This window comes from Pseudorasbora parva, chromosome 21, assembly GCF_024679245.1.
Source record: "Pseudorasbora parva isolate DD20220531a chromosome 21, ASM2467924v1, whole genome shotgun sequence".
NCBI lineage: Eukaryota > Metazoa > Chordata > Actinopteri > Cypriniformes > Gobionidae > Pseudorasbora > Pseudorasbora parva.
Window position 1 is genome coordinate 24,611,037 of NC_090192.1, and position 19,865 is coordinate 24,630,901.

General features: G+C 36.1%; 4 protein-coding genes across 5 annotated transcripts in view; 2 read left to right on the plus strand and 2 right to left on the minus strand.

The window, feature by feature from the left end:
- Positions 1–1,570: 1,570 nt before the first annotated feature.
- On the plus strand, positions 1,571–6,969 carry gch2 (GTP cyclohydrolase 2). The gene is made up of 6 exons (XM_067429795.1): positions 1,571–2,223; positions 3,449–3,558; positions 3,762–3,817; positions 5,255–5,286; positions 5,844–5,928; positions 6,213–6,969. Exons 1-6 carry the CDS (start codon positions 1,917–1,919, stop codon positions 6,343–6,345), a joined length of 723 nt encoding a protein of 240 aa, XP_067285896.1. The 5' UTR covers positions 1,571–1,916; the 3' UTR covers positions 6,346–6,969.
- Positions 6,970–7,050: 81 nt separating this feature from the next.
- Positions 7,051–9,893, minus strand: cript (cysteine-rich PDZ-binding protein). Its single transcript, XM_067430375.1, has 5 exons — positions 9,781–9,893; positions 9,438–9,503; positions 9,296–9,350; positions 8,175–8,278; positions 7,051–8,091 (listed from the first exon to the last, which is right to left on the minus strand). Exons 1-5 carry the CDS (start codon positions 9,794–9,796, stop codon positions 8,027–8,029), a joined length of 306 nt encoding a protein of 101 aa, XP_067286476.1. The 5' UTR covers positions 9,797–9,893; the 3' UTR covers positions 7,051–8,026.
- Positions 9,894–10,088: 195 nt separating this feature from the next.
- On the plus strand, positions 10,089–18,691 carry pigf (phosphatidylinositol glycan anchor biosynthesis, class F). Of its 2 annotated transcripts, none has more exons than XM_067430372.1 (6): positions 10,089–10,220; positions 10,598–10,854; positions 12,389–12,480; positions 12,565–12,681; positions 15,079–15,187; positions 18,240–18,691. In XM_067430372.1, exons 2-6 carry the CDS (start codon positions 10,627–10,629, stop codon positions 18,351–18,353), a joined length of 660 nt encoding a protein of 219 aa, XP_067286473.1. In that variant the 5' UTR covers positions 10,089–10,220; positions 10,598–10,626; the 3' UTR covers positions 18,354–18,691. The 2 variants fall into 2 exon arrangements, with proteins under 2 accessions (XP_067286473.1, XP_067286474.1); XM_067430373.1 differs by having other exon boundaries at positions 10,125–10,331.
- The window catches only part of rhoq (ras homolog family member Q), a 28,565-nt gene continuing 26,408 nt past the window's right edge, over positions 17,709–19,865 (minus strand). The window contains exons 4-5 of the mRNA XM_067430374.1: positions 19,425–19,520; positions 17,709–19,263 (exon numbers count right to left, since the gene is read on the minus strand). Of these exons, the coding sequence (XP_067286475.1) occupies positions 19,108–19,263; positions 19,425–19,520 (252 nt within the window). The 3' untranslated portion in view covers positions 17,709–19,107. The remainder of the gene's footprint in view (positions 19,264–19,424; positions 19,521–19,865) is intronic.

A 19,865-nucleotide genomic window follows, 5' to 3' on the forward strand; every position in this document is an offset into this window, starting at 1 on the left:
TAGATCAAAATGTTGCTGTCCATACCCTTGTTAACTCAGTATTAGTACAGGTACTTCATGTTTTGTTCTATTCATTGTCAGTTAATGCTTAAGTGTGGTAAATGTATTTATTCTCATGCAATTCACCTGTCATTCTGTTTGTGGATCAAAGTCTATTTGAGTGAATTTTGACTCCTTCATGTTGGATTCTACCATACAACTGTGACATGAACTAGATTTAAATAGTCTTGCTATTATTATTATTATTATTATTATTATTATTATTATTATTATTATTAAACATAAAAGTAATTGGTATTCCTTTACAGTACATTTCTAAAATGTAAATCATAATCCACCTACTAAACCAGATTTAAATATTCATACATTTATAATTCTTAATAGCTTCATTATCACTATCAATGTTGATATTATTAGTATTACCACTACTGTACATTATTTATCATATTTATATAATTCAAATACACTAGGCTTTAGTTAAAAGATATTACTGTAAAATGAAAAACATACCAACATTATTACATTATGTGCAGTTATTACATAATGCTTCATGACATGAGTTGCTACAGTTTTCTTGTATGTGCATGTCACACCAGGTCTTTTGTTGGGTTTCACCCTTTAAAAGGCCAGAGCCCTATCACCATCATCAAAAAGAGTAAAAAAAGGGGAAAAGTGTTCAGGTGACGCAATATATTAATGCAATGCAATAAAGCTGCTGGGTTATTTTTGTAAATTGCATAAATAAGTAATCTCCTTTTGGTTACGATCTTGGATTATGTGTTCTTTTGCACTTTCTGTACTGGAACATTGCATAATTCCAAAACATTAATGTAAATATATATAATCCAGCCATTGTTCATGGCTACAAAAATGTAATATAATAATAAAATAAAAAGTCTAGCTGCATACAGTCATGATATATCTTACTGTAAGCTATCCCAAGTTTTTTTTTTTTTAAGTAGCCTACCTTATGAGCTCACGCCTGACATTCACATGACTAAATTTCAAGCAAAAATCTCAAGGAAACTGACCTTTTTTGGGAAAACAAGCTTTGTCACAGAGATCAGTCTTGGATATGCTGCTATGAGGAATTATACTATTTTTAATATTTTCAGTCATATGATTTCAACAAATGATAAAATAAATACAACCTTAAAAACATTCTTCAATGGATTAACCCTTTGGTTTTTCATTATGGGAACCAAATAGTTTGATAGCAGAAATACTATGAGTGAAATTTTATACTTAATAAAAATGCAAATGAATGATTAAATGTTTTAGCCTAATATGCAAAACGTTTTGTGTAGAGGACATTATAAACTCAATAGATGTCTTTTGAAAGTGTTGGCCTATTTGTGTGCGCCATTGAAAATGATTTTCACAAAGACAAAACTATTCAACAAAAAAAAAAGGTTTAAGGTTTAAAAAAAAAATTGTTAGGCTAGTATTTAAAACTTTCAAAGAATTGGACGTCTAATACAGCTTATGGGGTCTTATAGGCTGTGAGCACGTGAGGTCATATGCTCTCATACGTTTGACGCTCGTGTCTTAACATCCAGACTAGCAAATCACGAATCAGTTTCCGCCGTTTGCATGACTGTAACGCATTATTCAATTACGCTGCATAAAAAGGGTGTGACATGTAAAACACTATGCTCATACTAAATACCGACGTGCTCAATTGGACACAGCGAAAGTGAAGGGCTCCTATAAATGCCACGCTGAGTGGGAAAGACTTTAGACTGCAACCGCATCTCAACTCAGAGCACCACGACGACCTAAGCCTGATAACCGGCCGCAAATCTGAAAGAATAGACGTCTGGTTGCGTTTTACGACTAGCTAATACTTTTCTTTTATATTAAATATTCATAGTAAGTATTTATTCTCTTTTAAATAGTAATTTAAAGTACATTCAATGGAATACCAAAAGGCGGCAGAATTGAACGGTTTGTGCAATGGCAAAATTGTCACAGAGTATCTCTGCCGCAATGGCTTTAGTGAGCTGACGGTCGACACGAAAAAAGTCGCTGTCCAGCACAAAAACGAGACTTCCCGGAAAGAGGCGGAGGACGAGTCGCGGTTACCTGCTCTGGAGGCGGCGTACACAACCATACTGAGAGGACTGGGAGAGAACACTGACCGGCAGGGGCTCCTCAAAACCCCACTGCGTGCAGCTAAAGCCATGCAGTTTCTGACCAAAGGCTATCACGAGACCATCTACGGTAACTAAGCTACTATTATTAGAGGTCAACTGTAGCCCCTATTGTGTCTGTTACTTTACTTTATTATTATTTTAGACTATTATTATGCAGGGAATATAGCATTGATTAGGCTGTACAACTTCACTCGATTTCGTGTTGCACACAGGGATTGCAAATATGGTTTTAGCAATCACAAATGTAAGATTACAAGTTAGCCAGGACTCAGCAGCAGACACCGGTTTCGAAATCACTTTTACCGGAGGAGGTTACTATAGCAACGGCAGTTATGCTCCAGTTATATAGCCTACATAGGTGCCTCAGCGTCTGTTTCTCTGGAAGTAATCTAGGTATACATTTCTATGGTTGGAACACTTCCAGCTAGAATAGACTATTCTCATTATTTGTTTTTATTTATTTACACGTCACAAATACTCCACAAAAAATGTAATATGCACCTTGCTTAAAATGTCACTGAATCAAAATGAACAGTTCTTATTTTTTATGTAGGCTAATGTATTTATTATAAATCTGCTGAATGTGTAATGCACCCTTGTAATCTTTAATCAAAGTAACTTCCCCTCCCTTGCAATGACATCTCTTTGGTGATGAGGTGTGAGGGCAGGACAACCTGTAACTCACATGATATTACAGCAATAGCCAACCACAACCTTAAGACAATGCAGTCAATTCCTGATGACAGAATCAAGTCCACCTTACATTTTTCACTCATACGTCCCAATAGGGAAAAAAAGACTATCGCAACTTCCGTTTGATGCCAACTTTAAGAATGTGCTAAGGTTCCATAATGCTAGTTAGCTCAGGCTTTTTGTTGTTAATGTATATAATTGTATATAATATATAACCAAAAATAGCATTACTTCAATATAGTTGTTCATTTTTCATCATTCTGATTCAAATACTTTTCAGTATGCAATATTTGGACAGTCTTTTTACCCTTTGGTGTGTGTCTGACAATTCCACTACTTTGATGAGGTATAATTTACTTATACGTCATTCTGGAATTGCTCAATTAGTCAACAACAGATGCTATAGCACCGCTTTCCCGCTGGTGTTAAGGGCTACTTAAACTAATCACACTTTAGTTCCTAAGTACGTGCCTCTCTCCTGAACTGACCTGATTTATGAGAGGGTTTTGATGTGAAAATGATGTGTGTCTGGTTGCAAAACTCCATCAGAGTTATGTGTTAAGCAATAAACTTTTGTATATATTTTCCATGTTCTCCAGACATACTGAATGATGCCATCTTTGATGAGGACCACGAGGAGCTAGTTATTGTGAAAGATATTGACGTGTTTTCACTTTGTGAACATCATCTAGTACCATTTTTTGGCAAGGTATGTGTGAATATCCGTTCACATGGATGCTTTTAGGCACACAGTTCTTCATGTTGAAATTATGCTTGATCTTGCAATGTTAGACAAGGTGGTTTCATGGGTTGTGGGGGGGGATCACTGATGCATACATTTTAGTGTTTAGTGCTGGCAGGTCAATGGGTTCTTTTCAAAGAGTAAATGATTTAATGTTATTTCATCTGTAGGTTCACATAGGTTATCTGCCGAGTAAAAAGGTTGTTGGCCTCAGTAAGCTTGCAAGGTGAGTATATGACACACACACACACACACACACACACACACACACACACACACACACACACACACACACACACACACACACACACACACACACACACACAGCATTCAGTTTGCCAGTCTCAGACAGGCGATAAAGGGCCTTGTTCTCACATCAGAGTGGGACCGAAAAAGTGAACATATTAGTTACAAGTGGCTGAGTTCTTCTGTTATCACAGCCCATTCACTTGAAGCTTAGATCCAAAGCCTGGCACAGTATCCTGTCCCATCTGAAAACCGCCAGACTAGCTGACCTCTGGCGCTGAGGAAATCCCCCTCAACTCCCACCTCCACTGTTCGGTGGTTGTGGGAACCATTAACATTGCTGCCTTCACAAAATATCATGTGCAGCTTATTGCTTCCTTTTGCCTGAGTAAAATACACCCAGATTTCATGAGCTACTATTCATCAGCTGCAATTTTATCTATTACTAATCTTTTCACTTATCATCACTATTTACCAGTCACACTAGTATAGTTATATGTAAAACACATACAATATTCCTTGCTCTTAAGGGGTTAGTTCACCCAAAAATGAAATTTATGTCATTAATGACTAACCCTAATGTCGTTCCACACCCGTAAGACCTCCGTTCATCATCGGAACACAGTTTAAGATATTTTATATTTAGTCTGAGATATTTATTTTCTGTTCCTTCATGAAATTGAATGCACATTATACTGTCAATGTCCAGAAAGGTAATAAAAACATCATCAAAGTAGTCCATATGTGACATCAATTGGTTGATTCGAATCTCTTGAAGCATCGAAAATACATTTTGGTCCAAAAATCACAAAAACTACGACTTTATTCAGCATTGTCTTCTCTTCTGTGTTTGTTTTCAAACCTCAAATAAAGATTCAAATGGTTATGAATCAGCGGATTGATTCATGATTCGGATCGCGTGTCAAACTGCTGAAATCACGTGACATTGGCGATCCAAATCATGAATCAATCCGCTGATTCATTACCGTTTGAATCTTTATTTGAGGTTTGAAAACAAACACAGAAGAGAAGACAATGCTGAATAAAGTCATAGTTTTTGTGATTTTTGGACCAAAATGTATTTTCAATGCTTTAAGAGATTTGAATCAACCAATTGATGTCACATATGGACTACTTTGATGATGTTTTTATTCCCTTTCTGGACATGGCCAGTATAGTGTGCATACACTTTGATACACTCTCGGACTAAATATAAAATATCTTAACTGTGTTCTGAAGATGAACGGAGGTCTTACGGGTGTGGATTGACATTAGGGTCTTTAATGACATCAATTTTCAATTTTTGGGTGAACTAACCCTTCAAGGAAACAGCTATCTATTAAAATGGCTGGTTGATAAGAGACACATTTTTGGTGAGGTTTTTAACTTCTGCACTATGAATTTTGTCCCTCTTTAGAATCGTTGAAATCTACAGTCGCAGACTTCAAGGTAATTATCACAAATTATCTAGATACTTACCAAAAGGGAAATATATCTACACTGCCATTCAAAGTTTGGGTTAGTAAGATTTCTATTTAGAAATTAATACTTTTATTCAGCAAGGATAAAATTGATCAAAAGTGACATTTTGTAATGGTACAAAAGAATTTCCACTTCAAATAAATCTTGTGCTTTTTAACCTTTTATTCATCAAAGAATCACAACAAAAATTCAACAAATTAAAACAAAAATCAACAAAAATACCAATCAGTTTTCAACATTGATAATAATAAAAATGTTTCTTGATCTCCAAATCAGCATGTTAGAATGATTGCTGAACTTCTGTGACACTAAAGGCTTGAGTAATAGCTGCCGTCACAGGAATAATTTACATTTTAAAAATATATTAAAGTAGTAATATTAACTTTCAAAAATCTTATACTGACCCATAATTTCTGAATAAAAGTATAGGTACCATTACCCAGAAAATGTTGTGCATAGTCCTGTAAAACATTTATTTTCAGTGCTAGGATCTTCTGTTTTACTGTTAATTCTGCTTATTGCAGTCCAAGAGCGCCTGACAAAGCAAATAGCGATGGCAATCTCAGAGGCCTTGCAGCCTGTCGGCGTGGCAGTCGTCATCGAGGCAGCGTAAGTATTTGAAACACAAAACACTGTCTTAAAAAATATTTGATAAGATTATGTACAATTATCTACATGCAAACGCATGCCTAATACTTTAATATATCCCAGCCTTCTTTCTTACAAACCAATGCAATTAGATTCATGTAACTTCAAAGCTCTGAATACAGTATTTTAATTCAGCTTCTGCTTACAGTGACTGTCACGGTTGGTTAATTATTCATAAAATAAACTGGGCATGAAAATGTGTATTTCATGTTATTTGTGACCTGAATGGACGTTTGTTCTTGTAGTCACATGTGCATGGTCATGCGTGGAGTGCAGAAAATGAACAGCCGTACTGTGACCAGTGCCATGCTGGGCGTGTTTAGAGAGGACCCGAAGACCCGAGAGGAGTTCCTCGCCCTGACAAAAAGTGCACACTGATTACACTTACCTGCGCCAACTCCATCAGTGTTTACAGTCAAACAGGGCAATGATTATTCTCTACGTTTGAAACCCTCCACGGTGCTAAGAGAATCTCCCTGAGCCAGAACTGTAGATCTGTCCACCAGCTGCAACTCACTTTTTGCATATATTGAAATATAGAATGTGAAAACTGAAGGATCAGTGTTCCTACATGAACTACTTCTTTTGAGAAAAAGACCTGCCACTGAATCATTCACACAACTGCCTTAAAACTAACACTGTGTCATTTATATTATCTTACTTCTGTAATTAATAATTACTAAATGAACATATTGCCTCAGATACTTGTCTAACCTATTAATTTTTTGTTGTTGTTGCAAAATCAAGATACAATAACTAATTTGTATATAACTTTTAAAAAACCAAATATATTTGTCATGTACTCTGATTAGATACTATTCAAAGGGTCACAAGCAAACATGAATAATTTATAGTTGAATAAGTTAATGAAAGGTTCTTTGTGATATATCTGGGGAACCATTTGTATGTGGTTAGAAGTAACCAACATTGCCATTGGATATTTCCTTTTATATATACAATATATATATATATCTGAATTGTATAAAACAAATTGGATGTCAGCTCTGCCAACTAAAACATTAAACACCATTATGAAATGCATTAGTCTCAGCTTTCTTATGCAAAAGACTGATTTCTACAAGATGTTGTCACAAATTTATTTTGTAACAAGTATTTACAGAGGTAAAAACAGTCTCACATTGGTACAAGTGTCAAATATTAATGTGATTGTTATTAAGGGAATGATATTATACAGTATCTATAAGTATTGCTATGTTGTGCCTTCTTGCACTTAAAATATGGCAAACAAACAGACTGTAAGAGTATATAGTCACTGACAGTATAGTTACTGTCTACAAATCTATTATTATAGAAGTATGTGGGTTCAAAAGGCGTCTAAAGGAAATCCAAAACCAAATGATCAATGAAAAAAAAAGAACAAACAGATTTCCAGAAAACATCTGCAACAGTGTTCACTAATAACCAATGGTGGGACAATAAGATATGGAAACAGGCTATAAACATCACTGCACACTGAGCTTGTAGCAGTCTTATATTGGCATGTCACTGTCTACTTGTAGGTTGATATTTACATTAGATTCTGCAGTAGTGACACTGCCTTGGAAAAGTACAAAAGAAACAGCACTTCAAACTAAATAGATATCTATATCTTTTCATAATTAGGAGACATTTATAAATCAAAGTCTAGAGTTTGACTTACTTAGTCATTGGACCATATCATACTCTAGTCTAGACTTTGACTTTTAGGCTTACTAAAATCGGCAATACATTGCCATGAAGAGAACTGATTTTGTTTTGCTAATATTAAAAATGATAAATTTACAAAAAAAAAAAAAATAGAACATTTACAAAACACGTTCTCCAGCAAAAATACTTAAAGAAGGCATCTACATCGTCCAAACAGTGCAAGCCAATATATTGCTCTATGGTTAAGTGGGAGAAAAATATCACTGACACACACCCCTTTCGCAGCACTTTGCCACAAAACACTGCAAATTAAACTCTTTTGTGAACTTCAATCCTAACACATGGAGAGTCAACAGAATCATCCATAAACATCCCATTCTCATATAAACACGAAATCTCCACGAACAGTAAATCAAACTGAGGTCTGTTTGTAGTTCTTGGTGTCAAGAACCTTCTTCCCACACATGGCACAAATTCCTGCAAAGTAGAAAGAGAGGGGAGGTAAGAACATATAACTGTGTGGCGGAAACTAAAGAGCATCTAACCGCCAACCGTCTCACCTTTCTTGTAAGCACATCCCTGGCAGTAGTGTGAACCAGACTGATGGACAGAGCTTTTGCATATTCTGCAAGTGGCAAATCCAGATTTTCCATAAGGATCAAACCTGTCAAAATGGTATACACAGTTTTACTAGGGTCATCATAACAAGCATTTAAAGTCGACATTAAGAATACAAGTTGTGATAGTCTTTTCTTCCCTATAGTACAGTATATCTGAAAGCAACAGATTCTCTAACAAGAAAAAAACGGGGCTTGATTTTGACCATTGAGAACTGATTGGATCATTACTCACCCTTAAACCAGCCTAGGTGTATATGACATTCTTCTTTTAGACATTCAGAGTTATATAAAAAATGTCCTGGCTCTTCCAAGCTTTATAATGGCAGTTATTGGCAGCCCCAAAAAGGGCATCCATCATAAAATAAATCTACATGGCTTCAGGGGATTAATAAATGCCTTCTGAAGTGGCGCACTGCATTTGTGTAAGTAAAATATCCTTTTTAAACACTTTATAAGGTAAAATATCTAGCTTTCACCAGACTACTTTCTGTATTCAACTTATGAAAAAAAAGTAACTGGCATAGGACGTAGCGTAAGTGTTTTGACCTATGAAAGGCACTACACTTTCTTCCTAAGTTGAATACGGAGGGCGGTCTGGAAGTTAGATATTTTACTTTATAAAGTAAAAAAAAGAAGAAGGATATTTTACACAAATGGATCACTTTGCTTCAGAAGGCCTTTATTAATCCATTGGAGCTGAGTGAATTACTTTTATGATGGATAGATACACTTTTTTGGGCTCACATTCAGTGCCATTATAAAGCTTGGATTACCCAGAACATTATAAACACAACTATATATATATTCTGAAAGAATATCATATACACCTAGGATAGATTGAGGGTGACTAAATCATGGGGTTATTTTCATTTTAAAGTGAACTACTCCTTTAACCGTTAACTGTAAGTATAATTTATCACAAACACTGCAATAGTCTATATAAAATCGGCTTTAAATTAATAAATAAATAAAAATAAGAATAGTCTATTTTGATTTCATGGTGACTTTATATGCATTACAAAACTATAATTTTTAAGCATGACATATTTCAAGCAACACACCTGGCTTTCTTTGATGTCAGCATTTTATTTTCATTAAGCTTTCGACCACCACTCTCTGTAATATAATAGTTATCATGTTAGTATCCAGTGTTGACGAAGCATAAATACAAATAGACACATGGGTAGCTTCAATCCAACTCACCTGTTGTGTTTCTAGCCCCATCTTTCCAGGTATCAGGCGTGATGACTCGCCCCAGTTTCTTTTCACCTGGGGGGACATTAAAACATGATTAAGTCCAAAACCCCCCCAAAATCATTGACGTTAGCATGCACACATATTAATGTTTATCTTCGTCGAGAAACAGACGAACCACGGGCGACGTTCTTTACAGTAACGTTATTGTTTTGTTTTTGAGAGCTCTCTCGCTACTGGGATCTTGCTAAGGACCCAAAGTTACTGTATATACATACGGATTACAATATTAAAGAATAATACATCGTAGTGTAAAATAAATGTTCATTTGATTTAAACTGTAGTTACTTACACTTCTCGCAAACCATTTTCAAATGTCTCACAAAATTGTAGCTATCACGTCAAGATACTTCTCAGAAATATGAAGCTAGACACACTGCAAAGCCAAAGTGACGCATTATGAAGTATTGTCAAAATAAAAGCCCTGACAAAAGCTACTCCATTGAGTGGTCTTTAATAGCAAGAAACAAGTAGATATTGTAAAATGTTGAAAAACAACAATAATAATGACAACAATCATATTAGTAAATTATTATTGGTTAAATTATTTTATTAGTAGACTATTAATAGTATTATGTTTTGGACTGGAGTACTATGTTTTGGTTTGTTGGTGACTTCATTTTCCCGGAAGTAAATTACACGGCAGTCCTGTTCACTGTCTGGTCCTGTTTTGTAAATATACTGTTCCACTGTTTCCATTTATTTGCAGCCTTATGCATTCGGGTTAGAAAGGTAAAACTTGAATTTGTTCTAATTATTCGGGTGCTGGAGGAATCTGGTGATTAGTTAGTGTAGAAGTTAATTTATTGGATATAAACTACAACCAGGCACAACACTCCACTGGTCAGTCTTTACTTCAAAATAAGTTGAGTTAGTAATTTAATTAACCGTTAGTTTTAGTTGTGTGCAACAGTGTCCTTGCTTTTCTAAAATTTCATGGAAACGAATCTTGTATTTCCTGCTTCATTATTACGTTGGACTCTTATCTGTCTTTTGTGTCCTTTCTTTGACCTTAAATGAAACATTTTGAAAGACACGCAAATGGCTTTACCATTTATTTTGCAATTATTCCTTTCTTCCACTAATACACTCTCATTATTCTTTAACAGGTACCTCCATTTAACTTAAATCCTCCATAATGTGGGATGTTGAGATCAGGGGCATGGCATCCTCTCATGCCATTATTGTCTCCTCCATCTTCATGGCAACTGTGATGCCTGCTGTGTTTCTGGAAAACTTCTCTGTTTATGGGACTCATATGATTTGGCTGTATTGTGTGGCTGGGTCTGTTGCTGTGGTCAACATTGCAGTGTTTTGGCTTCTTGGCATCAGCCCACCAACAAAGAAGAACACATTAAGCTACAAGGTAGAGATGGGCAGAACATTCTTCCGTGATATGCAAAAATAAATAGTGACTAAATAGAATGAGCATTAAAGTCAGCACGAAACAGAAGTTAGTCTTTAATCGATAGTCTTTTCTTCCTCATAGAGTGGTGCAGGGAAGACGAATTCACCACTGGTTCCCTCAAGATTTTTCTATGGGTTTTTATAATGGGGTTTATTTCAGTTTATGAGTACAATGAGGTAAACATAAGTCGATGATACTTGAACATTTTCATGTTCTATAATGTAAATTACACACTCACACTCCAAATGTTCGTATTTAGGTACTTAAAGGGATACTTCACTGCCTTTTCATATTAAACTATGTTATTCCCTTAACTTAAACGAGTTGATACATACCTCTCTCGTCTCAGCGCGTGCACTTAATCTCTCTGACGCGCAGTGACGATCTGATAGCATTTAGCTTAGCTCCCTAAGCCCAGTTCTTTCACTATGGAACCAAACAGAGATCAAGTTAGAAGTACCAAACACCTCCATCTTTTCCCTATTTAAATACAGTTACACGAGTAGTTGAACGATCAAGTATGGTGACAAAATAAAACGTGGCGCGTTTCTAATCGGATTAAAAAGGAGAACTATAATGTATGGCGGAATAGCACTTCTGAGAGTACTTCGGCTCGGCGCAGTAAAAAGTCCCGGCCGAAACATCTTCTCTCACATCTCCCTATTGACAGAAATGAGAGAGTGAGGGGGAGATGTGAGGAAAGATGTTTCGGCCGGGACTTTTTACTGCGCCGAGCCGAAGTACTCTCAGAAGTGCTATTCCGCCATACATTATAGTTCTCCTTTTTAATCCGATTAGAGAAGTACCACGTTTTATTTTGTCACCATACTTGATCGTTCAACTACTCGTGTAACTGTATTTAAATAGGGAAAAGATGGAGGTGTTTGGTACTTCTAACTTGATCTCTGTTTGGTACCATAGTGAATGAACTGGGCTTAGTGGGCTAAGCTAAATGCTATCAGATCATCACCGTGCGTCAGAGAGATTAAGAGCACGCACTGAGACGAGAGAGGTATGTATCAACTCGTTTTAGTTAAGGGAATAACATTAACATTATTTATTTTGTTTTATATGTTGTAGAACAAAACACTCAAGTATTGACAACTTATGTTTACCACAGACCTTATCTTACTCATTATTTGAACATTTTTGTCTTCCACGTTCTGACATAATTTTTGCACTATTGTGATGTATATAAAAGTGAAATTACTCCTTGAACAAGAATAAAAAAAAGTAGAGCAGGACTTAATTTTGTCCATTGGGAATTGATTGGATTGTTGTAGTTTGCTCTTGCTCTTGTGAATGACAGTTTATTCTGCCCTCACCCCAGTAAATGTGTCATCAGGGAAGAAATATATATCTCTGCAAGTTATTTAATTAAAAAAATTGTGTGCACAGACAAATAATTACTGCAATATTCCATGAAAACAAGAGTTGTCCATTTTGATTTCATGGTGACTTTAAAACGTTTCATTTGTTACTTAATTCACAGATCAACAGATTGTCCAGATCCTGTCTTTACTTTCTACTGTCATGCCTCTTTTTTCATACTGTGGTGGTAATGTATGGCGCACCTCTGCTCGAGTAAGTATTGCATGTTTATTTGTTTTTTGTGTGCCCGAAAATGTGAAACATCAGATGTATAATTCGCATCATGTCATGTTGCAGGTCTGCCCTTGAGACGTTTTCTCTGGCCGTGCTGCTGTCCACACTCACTACATTGAGATGTCTCTGCATACTGGGCCCTAATGTCCAGGCGTGGATCCGGGTTTTCAGCAGAGATGGGTAAATGCAGGACAAATTGTCTACATGAATCATTGATTGCTTCGTTTACGGTGTGGCTTTTCTGAGCACTAGCAGTTTGTGTTATTGTTTCACAGATACAGCCTTTAGTGGCTGTTATCCACTAGATGGAGACCTTGACCAACTTTGACAAAATGGGTGCAGCAGGTCTCATGAGTTTCACAGACAAGAGGTTATTGTAGAATGAACGTCTTCAATATAAATTAAATGACGCAAAACAATTTGCAGTGCCCCGATACCCATTTATGAGCATCTAAAGTTGAGTGTGGCTTAATTATCTCAGAGAAATCCTTTTTTCTTCCCTCTAGGTTGAGGCATGAGCTGGGTCTGGTTCTTTCACTTCCCATTTTTTAATTGTATATATTAGCATTTAATTAAAGGGATACGAGATGAAATTTCTGTCATTAATTACTCACCCTCATATTTCTGTCCCTCCATTGACAGTGACACAGCTACCACTTTGACAAGTCCAACATTTTCTGAGACTTGATCGCTCTGTGATGAACAGATTAAATGTAGGCTTTTATTCACATAAACATTCATAAACTCACACATCAAATACGGTAAACCAATGGAAGCTCTAGCATGTTCGCTTAATGTGCAAGAACAAATTAGGTTCATTCTTGTGATGCGCATCGCGTTTGAGCTTCCACAAGAGGTTTGTTCTCGCGAGTCAAGCAGGTTCGGTTGAGCTTCTGCTTATGTTCGCTGATCAATGTTTACATGTTTTGGTAGAGGTGTTAGTGAGGCCAGCAGGGGGTGCTCACCCTGTGGTCTGTGTGGGTCCTAACGCCCCAGTATAGTATGATGGGGACACTACTGTTAAAGAGCGATGTCCTTCGGATGAGACGTTAAACCGAGGTCCTGACTCTGTGTGGTCGTTAAAAATACCAGGATGTCCAAATTTGCCCAATGGCCTCTGTCCATCAAGGCCTCCTAATCATCCCCCTCTCCTGATTGGATTCATCACTCAGTCTCCTCTCCACCAATCAGCTGGTGTGTGGTGAGCGTTCTGATGCAATATGGCTGACGTCGCATCATCCTGGTGGATGCTGCACATTGCTGGTGGTTGAGGAGGTTCCCCCCTTTAAAATGTAAAGCTCTTTGAGGACCCAGAAAAAGTGCTATATAAATGTAACAAATTATTATTATTATTATTATTATTATTATTATTATTATTATTACATGTGAATAAAAGCCTAAATTCAATTCATTCAAATTTTTCTGTTCAAAATTTGGACTGAACCGTATATGGATTAGTGGTTTAGTTTTGCCATCGCTTTATGAGCTTTTTGAAGCTTCAAAGTGGTAGTTGCATAGACCGTCAATGGAGGGACAGAAAGCTCTCAATTTAATAAAACAGATCTTCATTCGTTCTAAAGATGAATAAAAGTCTTACTGGTTGGGAACGACATGAGGCTAAATAAATGATAGCAGAATGTTAATTTTAGGGTAAACTAACCCTTTAATAAAATTATTAAAGCATCTTTGTATGTAACATTTTAGCTTAAATTAACTATAGCTTCACATTGACTGATGTGTTCTTAAACAAGACCACAACATTTTACTTTTTTGTGGTCTCGTTCAAAACCACTTGAACTATCATTTAGTGATAGTTCCAATGGTATGAAAGTCAGAGAGACTGTGTTTATACAGCTGCAGTGTCTCTGCTTAAGCACTGCAGGAAATGTATCTCTCAGAGATGTAAATACGCAGTTTTTGCACAGTCTGTTTTCATTAAACGTTAACAGTCCTCTTGTATTCTACATCACTACACTATACCAGACAAAGAGTCTCATATTTTAATTACCTACATACAGTATTTTAAACTAAATTTGTCAGTTGAACTTTTTTAGCGTTCAAAGACTTTTGTACTATTTTTTTTTTACCGTGAAAGTATACTATTCTGAAATGTAAAACTAGATTGAAAAGTTTGCTGACGAACTTTGAAGTTGGCTTGAAAAAGCCTAGCCAAAATGTTGAGTGAGTGAGAGAGAGAGAGAGAGAGAGAGAGAGAGAGAGAGAGAGATAGATAGATAGATAGATAGATAGATAGATAGATAGATAGATAGATAGATAGATAGATAGATAGATAGATAGATAGATATAATAAAAGTATTACTTTCTGTAATAAAAACATCCTGATGTAGGATATATTCATAGATAGATAGATAGATAGATAGATAGATAGATAGATAGATAGATATAAAATTATTACTTTCTGTAATAAAAACATCCTGATGTAGGATATATTCATATGCTGCTTCTTTTTTGATATGTGGTTAGATTTCTGTATTCATAAATAACATTTGTTCTTTCTTCATGTTAATTTGTTAGCAATAGCAGCGACATATTGATTGTTATAAATGTCATTTTCAGGGCGATGTCAGTGTGGGACACTTCTCTTCAGATTACTACTGGCTGTAGCGTGGTTGGGGCCTGGCTGGGAGCTTTCCCTATTCCTCTCGACTGGGACAGACCATGGCAGGTTAGTTGTGATGAAACTATTGCAACTGGTCTCCAGACATTACATGTGTAATTTAGTAGTTAATGCACATGCTGGTTTATTGAGACATGGTGCTCAGTTGTGTGATGCAGACCATACTCAAACCTGCAAAACAGGCATTCCAATGCATCTCTCTTCCTGCCGATGATTTCCTGTGACTCCCCATTATATCTGTCTGGTAAAGCAAAAGCCACTGAACTTTGTGGCTTAATTAATGCTATAATACATAGTTATGCAGTGGAGGGAACAGATTTCTGCCGTGGCAGCAGAATCGCAGTACAGGGTTCCTTGTTTCAGAGCTTCTGCTGCATCAAATTCCAGAAAGGAGGAAATCATTTTGCTTTGTATAAATATTTTGGTTTTGCTTTACTTATGTTAATGCATTCTATCTTCAAAATTACATTTCTCTGCATGCAAAAAAATAATCTATTCATAGTCCAACATGCTTTAAAGGGATGGTTCACCCAAAAAGTAAAATTGTGTTATCATTTAGGGCCGGTTTATACAGAACGTGTTTTTGCTGCTCTATGTCTAGACGCGTTTTTCTTTTAACTTAAGCGACACATTTTTAGAATGCCGGGTCATGCATGAGACAAAAGACTATCTAGTGCGTTTACATTAAAAAACTATGGAAAAGTAGTGCAGTGGGATGAAAAAGCTTTTGCAGAACACAAAAGGAAACACTTTTCTTGCCTGGATAATGAAATTTTGCTTTGGACCCCATGCATTTTGATTAAATGGACAAAACCCCAAAACATAATTAGATTTTTTTTTGATTTAGACACATGAAACTTGCTTTCTTTTATACCACCATCACATCCATATCAAAAGACATTTATCTCAATATTGCATTATCTGTCAAATAGAAATCACATTATGTGTTGTTAACACTCGAGAGCCTTTTTAGACAACAGACATTCCTCAACCAGTCGTGCAGGACAGCCATAGACAGGTTTTGTTGGGAATGAACCAATCTTCATGAAAAATGTAATGTTCTCAAAGCATAAGGACTGCGCAGGCACTTCAATTATTCATGTGTTGTACAGACATTGATCAGAGGCCAGTGTTTGCCCTCGTTTTGCCCTCAAAATGTCACACTGAAGTCTCCCATGTGTGCTTTCTGACACTTTACACACAGATGTCTAGACGAGGCCAGAGAGATGAGACTGACTCATTATGAGTGGGGAAGCTGTAGGGAGGGGAGTGAGGTTAGCGTAGACTCAGTGTTGATTCCTAAGCACATGATGATGGGATTGTGAGCTAATGAGAAACTCTGTGGTGGTTGAATCTAGATACTTTAGAGAAAGGAAGAGCTGTGTGTCTCGCTCCTTATCATTGCTATGGCACTATATATTGCAACCCATATCATCAGATAATTGAATAATCAATCTTGCTGACATTTTTTAATTCTGAGCCACTCTGCATATCTTCAGTCATTTAGAGACCATGTATGAAGGGAAGAAATCTATTTCTGTTTAAAAAGAGAAAAAAGGACAAGGATGGATCATATTTATCAAATATTGTGTTGCTATTCATCATATTATATATATATATATATATATATATATATATATATATATATATATATATATATATATATATATATATATATATATATATATATATATATATATATATACACACACACACAGTACTTGGCAAAAGTTGGGAAACATTTTTTTAAATTGCTTATGAAGCCTACATTTATTTGATCAAAAAATTATATTGTGAAATGTTATAATTTAAAATAATGGTTTTCTATTTTAATATACTAATTAAATTATGATTTGTTTCTGTGCTGCAAAGCTGAATTTTCAGCATAATTATGCCAGTCTTCAGTGTCACATGATCCTTCAGAAATCATTCATATATGTTGATTTATTGTCAATGTTGGAAACAGTTGTGCTGCTTAATATTTATATGACCTGTGGTATTTTTTTTACCATGATTCTTTGAATAAAAAGTAAAAAAAAAACTGCATTGATTTAAAATGGATTAAATATATATTAAAATGGTTTATATATATATATATATATAAATATTAGATTTCTTTAGTTTGAAACAATTTATATTTTAACTTTTTATTCAAAAAGTATCACAGGTTATAAAAAAATATAAAGCAGCACATCTGTTTCCAACATTAATAATAAAGCATATAATGATTTCTGAAGGATCATGTGACTGAAGAAATTATTCTGAAAATTCAGCTTTGCATCACAGGAATACATTACATTTTAAAATATAAAATAGGTTGTTTTAAATACAAAATAGTAATATTTCACAATATTTCTGTTTTACTATATTTTTTATTAAATAAATGCAGCCTTGGTGAGCATAAGACTTCTTCTAAAAAAATATTTAAATGGTAGTGTATATATTTTTCTGTCCGTCACATAATTAGTATAATAGTTGCTTTTGTAGTTAAATTATTGCATATTTTCAAAAATGGTGTGTGCAAGACTGAAATAAGATATTAATCTATAAGAAGCAAGACGACAAAATATTAGAAAAACATTTTTATAGCCAGTAAGCATTTTGAGGCAAGTCATTAAATTTACATTTTGTATTTCCACTGCACAATGGGCATCAACAGCAAGTTTTTAATCTTGAATTAGCTTCACTCATAAAACTGTTGTGCCTTTTGATTTTTAGATTTGCATTCCATACATCTACAGTTTATAAAGGCTTTTTTTGTTGTTGCTCACAATGTGCTGGAAGCTTTAAAGACCACTTCACATATTTGCATCGACTTCAAGAAATTCATTAAAAAGAAGATCCAATAACATTTGAAATCACCTTGATCATATGAAGCAAAAATTCAAAATGCAAAGCAGTCGGCACAGACCTGAGAGGCAAGGCCACAAATACGTAACGCTCAAAATTATGTTAAAAAAAGAAAGAGGAAGAAAGCAGTCTCAAATACAAAATTTGGTTGGTAAAACACCACAGTGATTCTGTAGATTTCACAGTCCGTCACTTGTGCTCCTGCAATGACACATTTTTGATCTTTTCCTATCGTGGCTCCTCTGTGTAGGTTTGGCCCATTTCCTGTACCCTTGGGGCAACAACTGGATTTCTGACTGGCCTCGTCGCTGCCCCTGTCTGGATCCACTGGCATCGCAAACAGCTCACCTACAAGCTTAAGTGAGGAAACGAAGGACACGGTCACAAGCCACCAGAAACTGACAGAGAAAAAGATCCAGGCTTGAGTCAAAAACGACTGACCATCCCAGCACGTGCTCCAAATCAGAGAAATGACTGAGCTCACATTTACAACAAAAATCTGTTTTTTTATTTTATTTTTTAGAATAGATATTTCATTTGTTGTATGCTCATAATGGCAGTATATTTATTTGATAATTCTCTCTTCCTTCTTGTAAATAAAGCCTGTTCTGTCATTTTGTAAAAAGCAACTGTTTTGCAACCCAAATAGAGATGCTGAGTTTCCCTTTTTGAAGTTAAATAAAGTCCTACTTCTGTAAATGACCGATGGGTTTGGTTGTGCTGTTTAGGCTCGTCTAGGTTTCGTACTCGTGCTCGCTGAGCCAGACACGGAAATACAGTTCGATTGTTCCAAGTCATTAGAAAGGGTGTCTCAGACATCTTTACATCTCTTAAGTTTTTTCCCTCTGTGCTTTTATGTTCAGTAAATCATTTAGTTGTTTTCCTTCTCAAAGATTAGTGTTTTTGTGTCATTTCTCCCTGAAGAATGTGTCTTTTTGTCAGTTCTTGTCATTTGCCCGTAACTTGGACAGCACCATTGTACATATTTTACTTCTAGGTAACTGCGTCCACTGGTTTTTGTTCCTTTAGTTCAGAAGTCAGATTGTAATCTGGTTTGTCATTAGTTGGCCACCATCAGTCCTTGCTTTCTTTCACCTGGACGCCCCTGAGCTGGTGTATCATGTGATGAGGCAGCAGTTGATGCAGCGTGGGCCCAGTCTTCGCTTGAGCGCGCCTTTCTTGGGAGCCAGAATGGCTATAATGGCCTCGTCAAACACAGTTTTCAGACCTTTCTGTGTCAGTGCTGAGCATTCAACATAACAGCAGGCACCAATCTGGAAAGGCATTGAACATCTTTTTAGACATTCACAGGTCAAATAGGACAGAATGCTTTTCTTGTTCACTTTCCCTTTGACCCATGTCTGAGTTATCTCGATACTAAAAAGTTTCAGTATTATTTTGAACTTGAGAAATAGGAAGTATCTTTTTCCCGTACCTCCTTTGCTAGCTTCTGGCCCTGTTCTGTCACAATGGGCTTCTCCTTCACGTCGTTCAGTTTGGCAATAGTCTTAGGGTCATCCCGCAGGTCAATCTACAGCCAAAAAAAGGAGAAGGAGAGAAAAAGCCATGGTTACGCAGGCCCAATGTGAGGGGTTAACTGTACAAGGATGGTGGATGAGATTCCATACGATAGAGTTTGTTTTTAGAGCAGAAGGCTCCAGGAAATTCAACCCAAGACCAGATGGTGGCATGCGTCTGCAGACTCCCCTTTCACCTAAAAAGTACCACCGCAGTTGTCTAGGAGGGTCTCCGCCTTCCCTGTTTCTAATTAAAATTCCACTTCATCCAAGTTTGAGTTTTTGCCAGCTACTTTCTCCACACACACACACACACACACACACACACACACACACACACACACACACACCTTTTCATC

Excerpts from the sequence above, each read along its gene's own strand:
- pigf (XM_067430372.1), top strand. The coding sequence starts at position 10,627 with ATGTGGGATGTTGAGATCAGGGGCATGGCATCCTCTCATGCCATTATT. Across the intron at positions 10,855-12,388 it reads AGAACACATTAAGCTACAAG|ATCAACAGATTGTCCAGATC; the intron begins GTAGAGATGGGC and ends CTTAATTCACAG. Across the intron at positions 12,682-15,078 it reads CGGGTTTTCAGCAGAGATGG|GGCGATGTCAGTGTGGGACA; the intron begins GTAAATGCAGGA and ends TGTCATTTTCAG.
- gch2 (XM_067429795.1), top strand. The coding sequence starts at position 1,917 with ATGGAATACCAAAAGGCGGCAGAATTGAACGGTTTGTGCAATGGCAAA. Across the intron at positions 3,559-3,761 it reads TAGTACCATTTTTTGGCAAG|GTTCACATAGGTTATCTGCC; the intron begins GTATGTGTGAAT and ends TTTCATCTGTAG. Across the intron at positions 5,929-6,212 it reads GCAGTCGTCATCGAGGCAGC|TCACATGTGCATGGTCATGC; the intron begins GTAAGTATTTGA and ends TTGTTCTTGTAG.
- cript (XM_067430375.1), bottom strand. Across the intron at positions 9,351-9,437 it reads TGGGGCTAGAAACACAACAG|AGAGTGGTGGTCGAAAGCTT; the intron begins GTGAGTTGGATT and ends ATTATATTACAG. Across the intron at positions 8,279-9,295 it reads CTGACATCAAAGAAAGCCAG|GTTTGATCCTTATGGAAAAT; the intron begins GTGTGTTGCTTG and ends CCATTTTGACAG.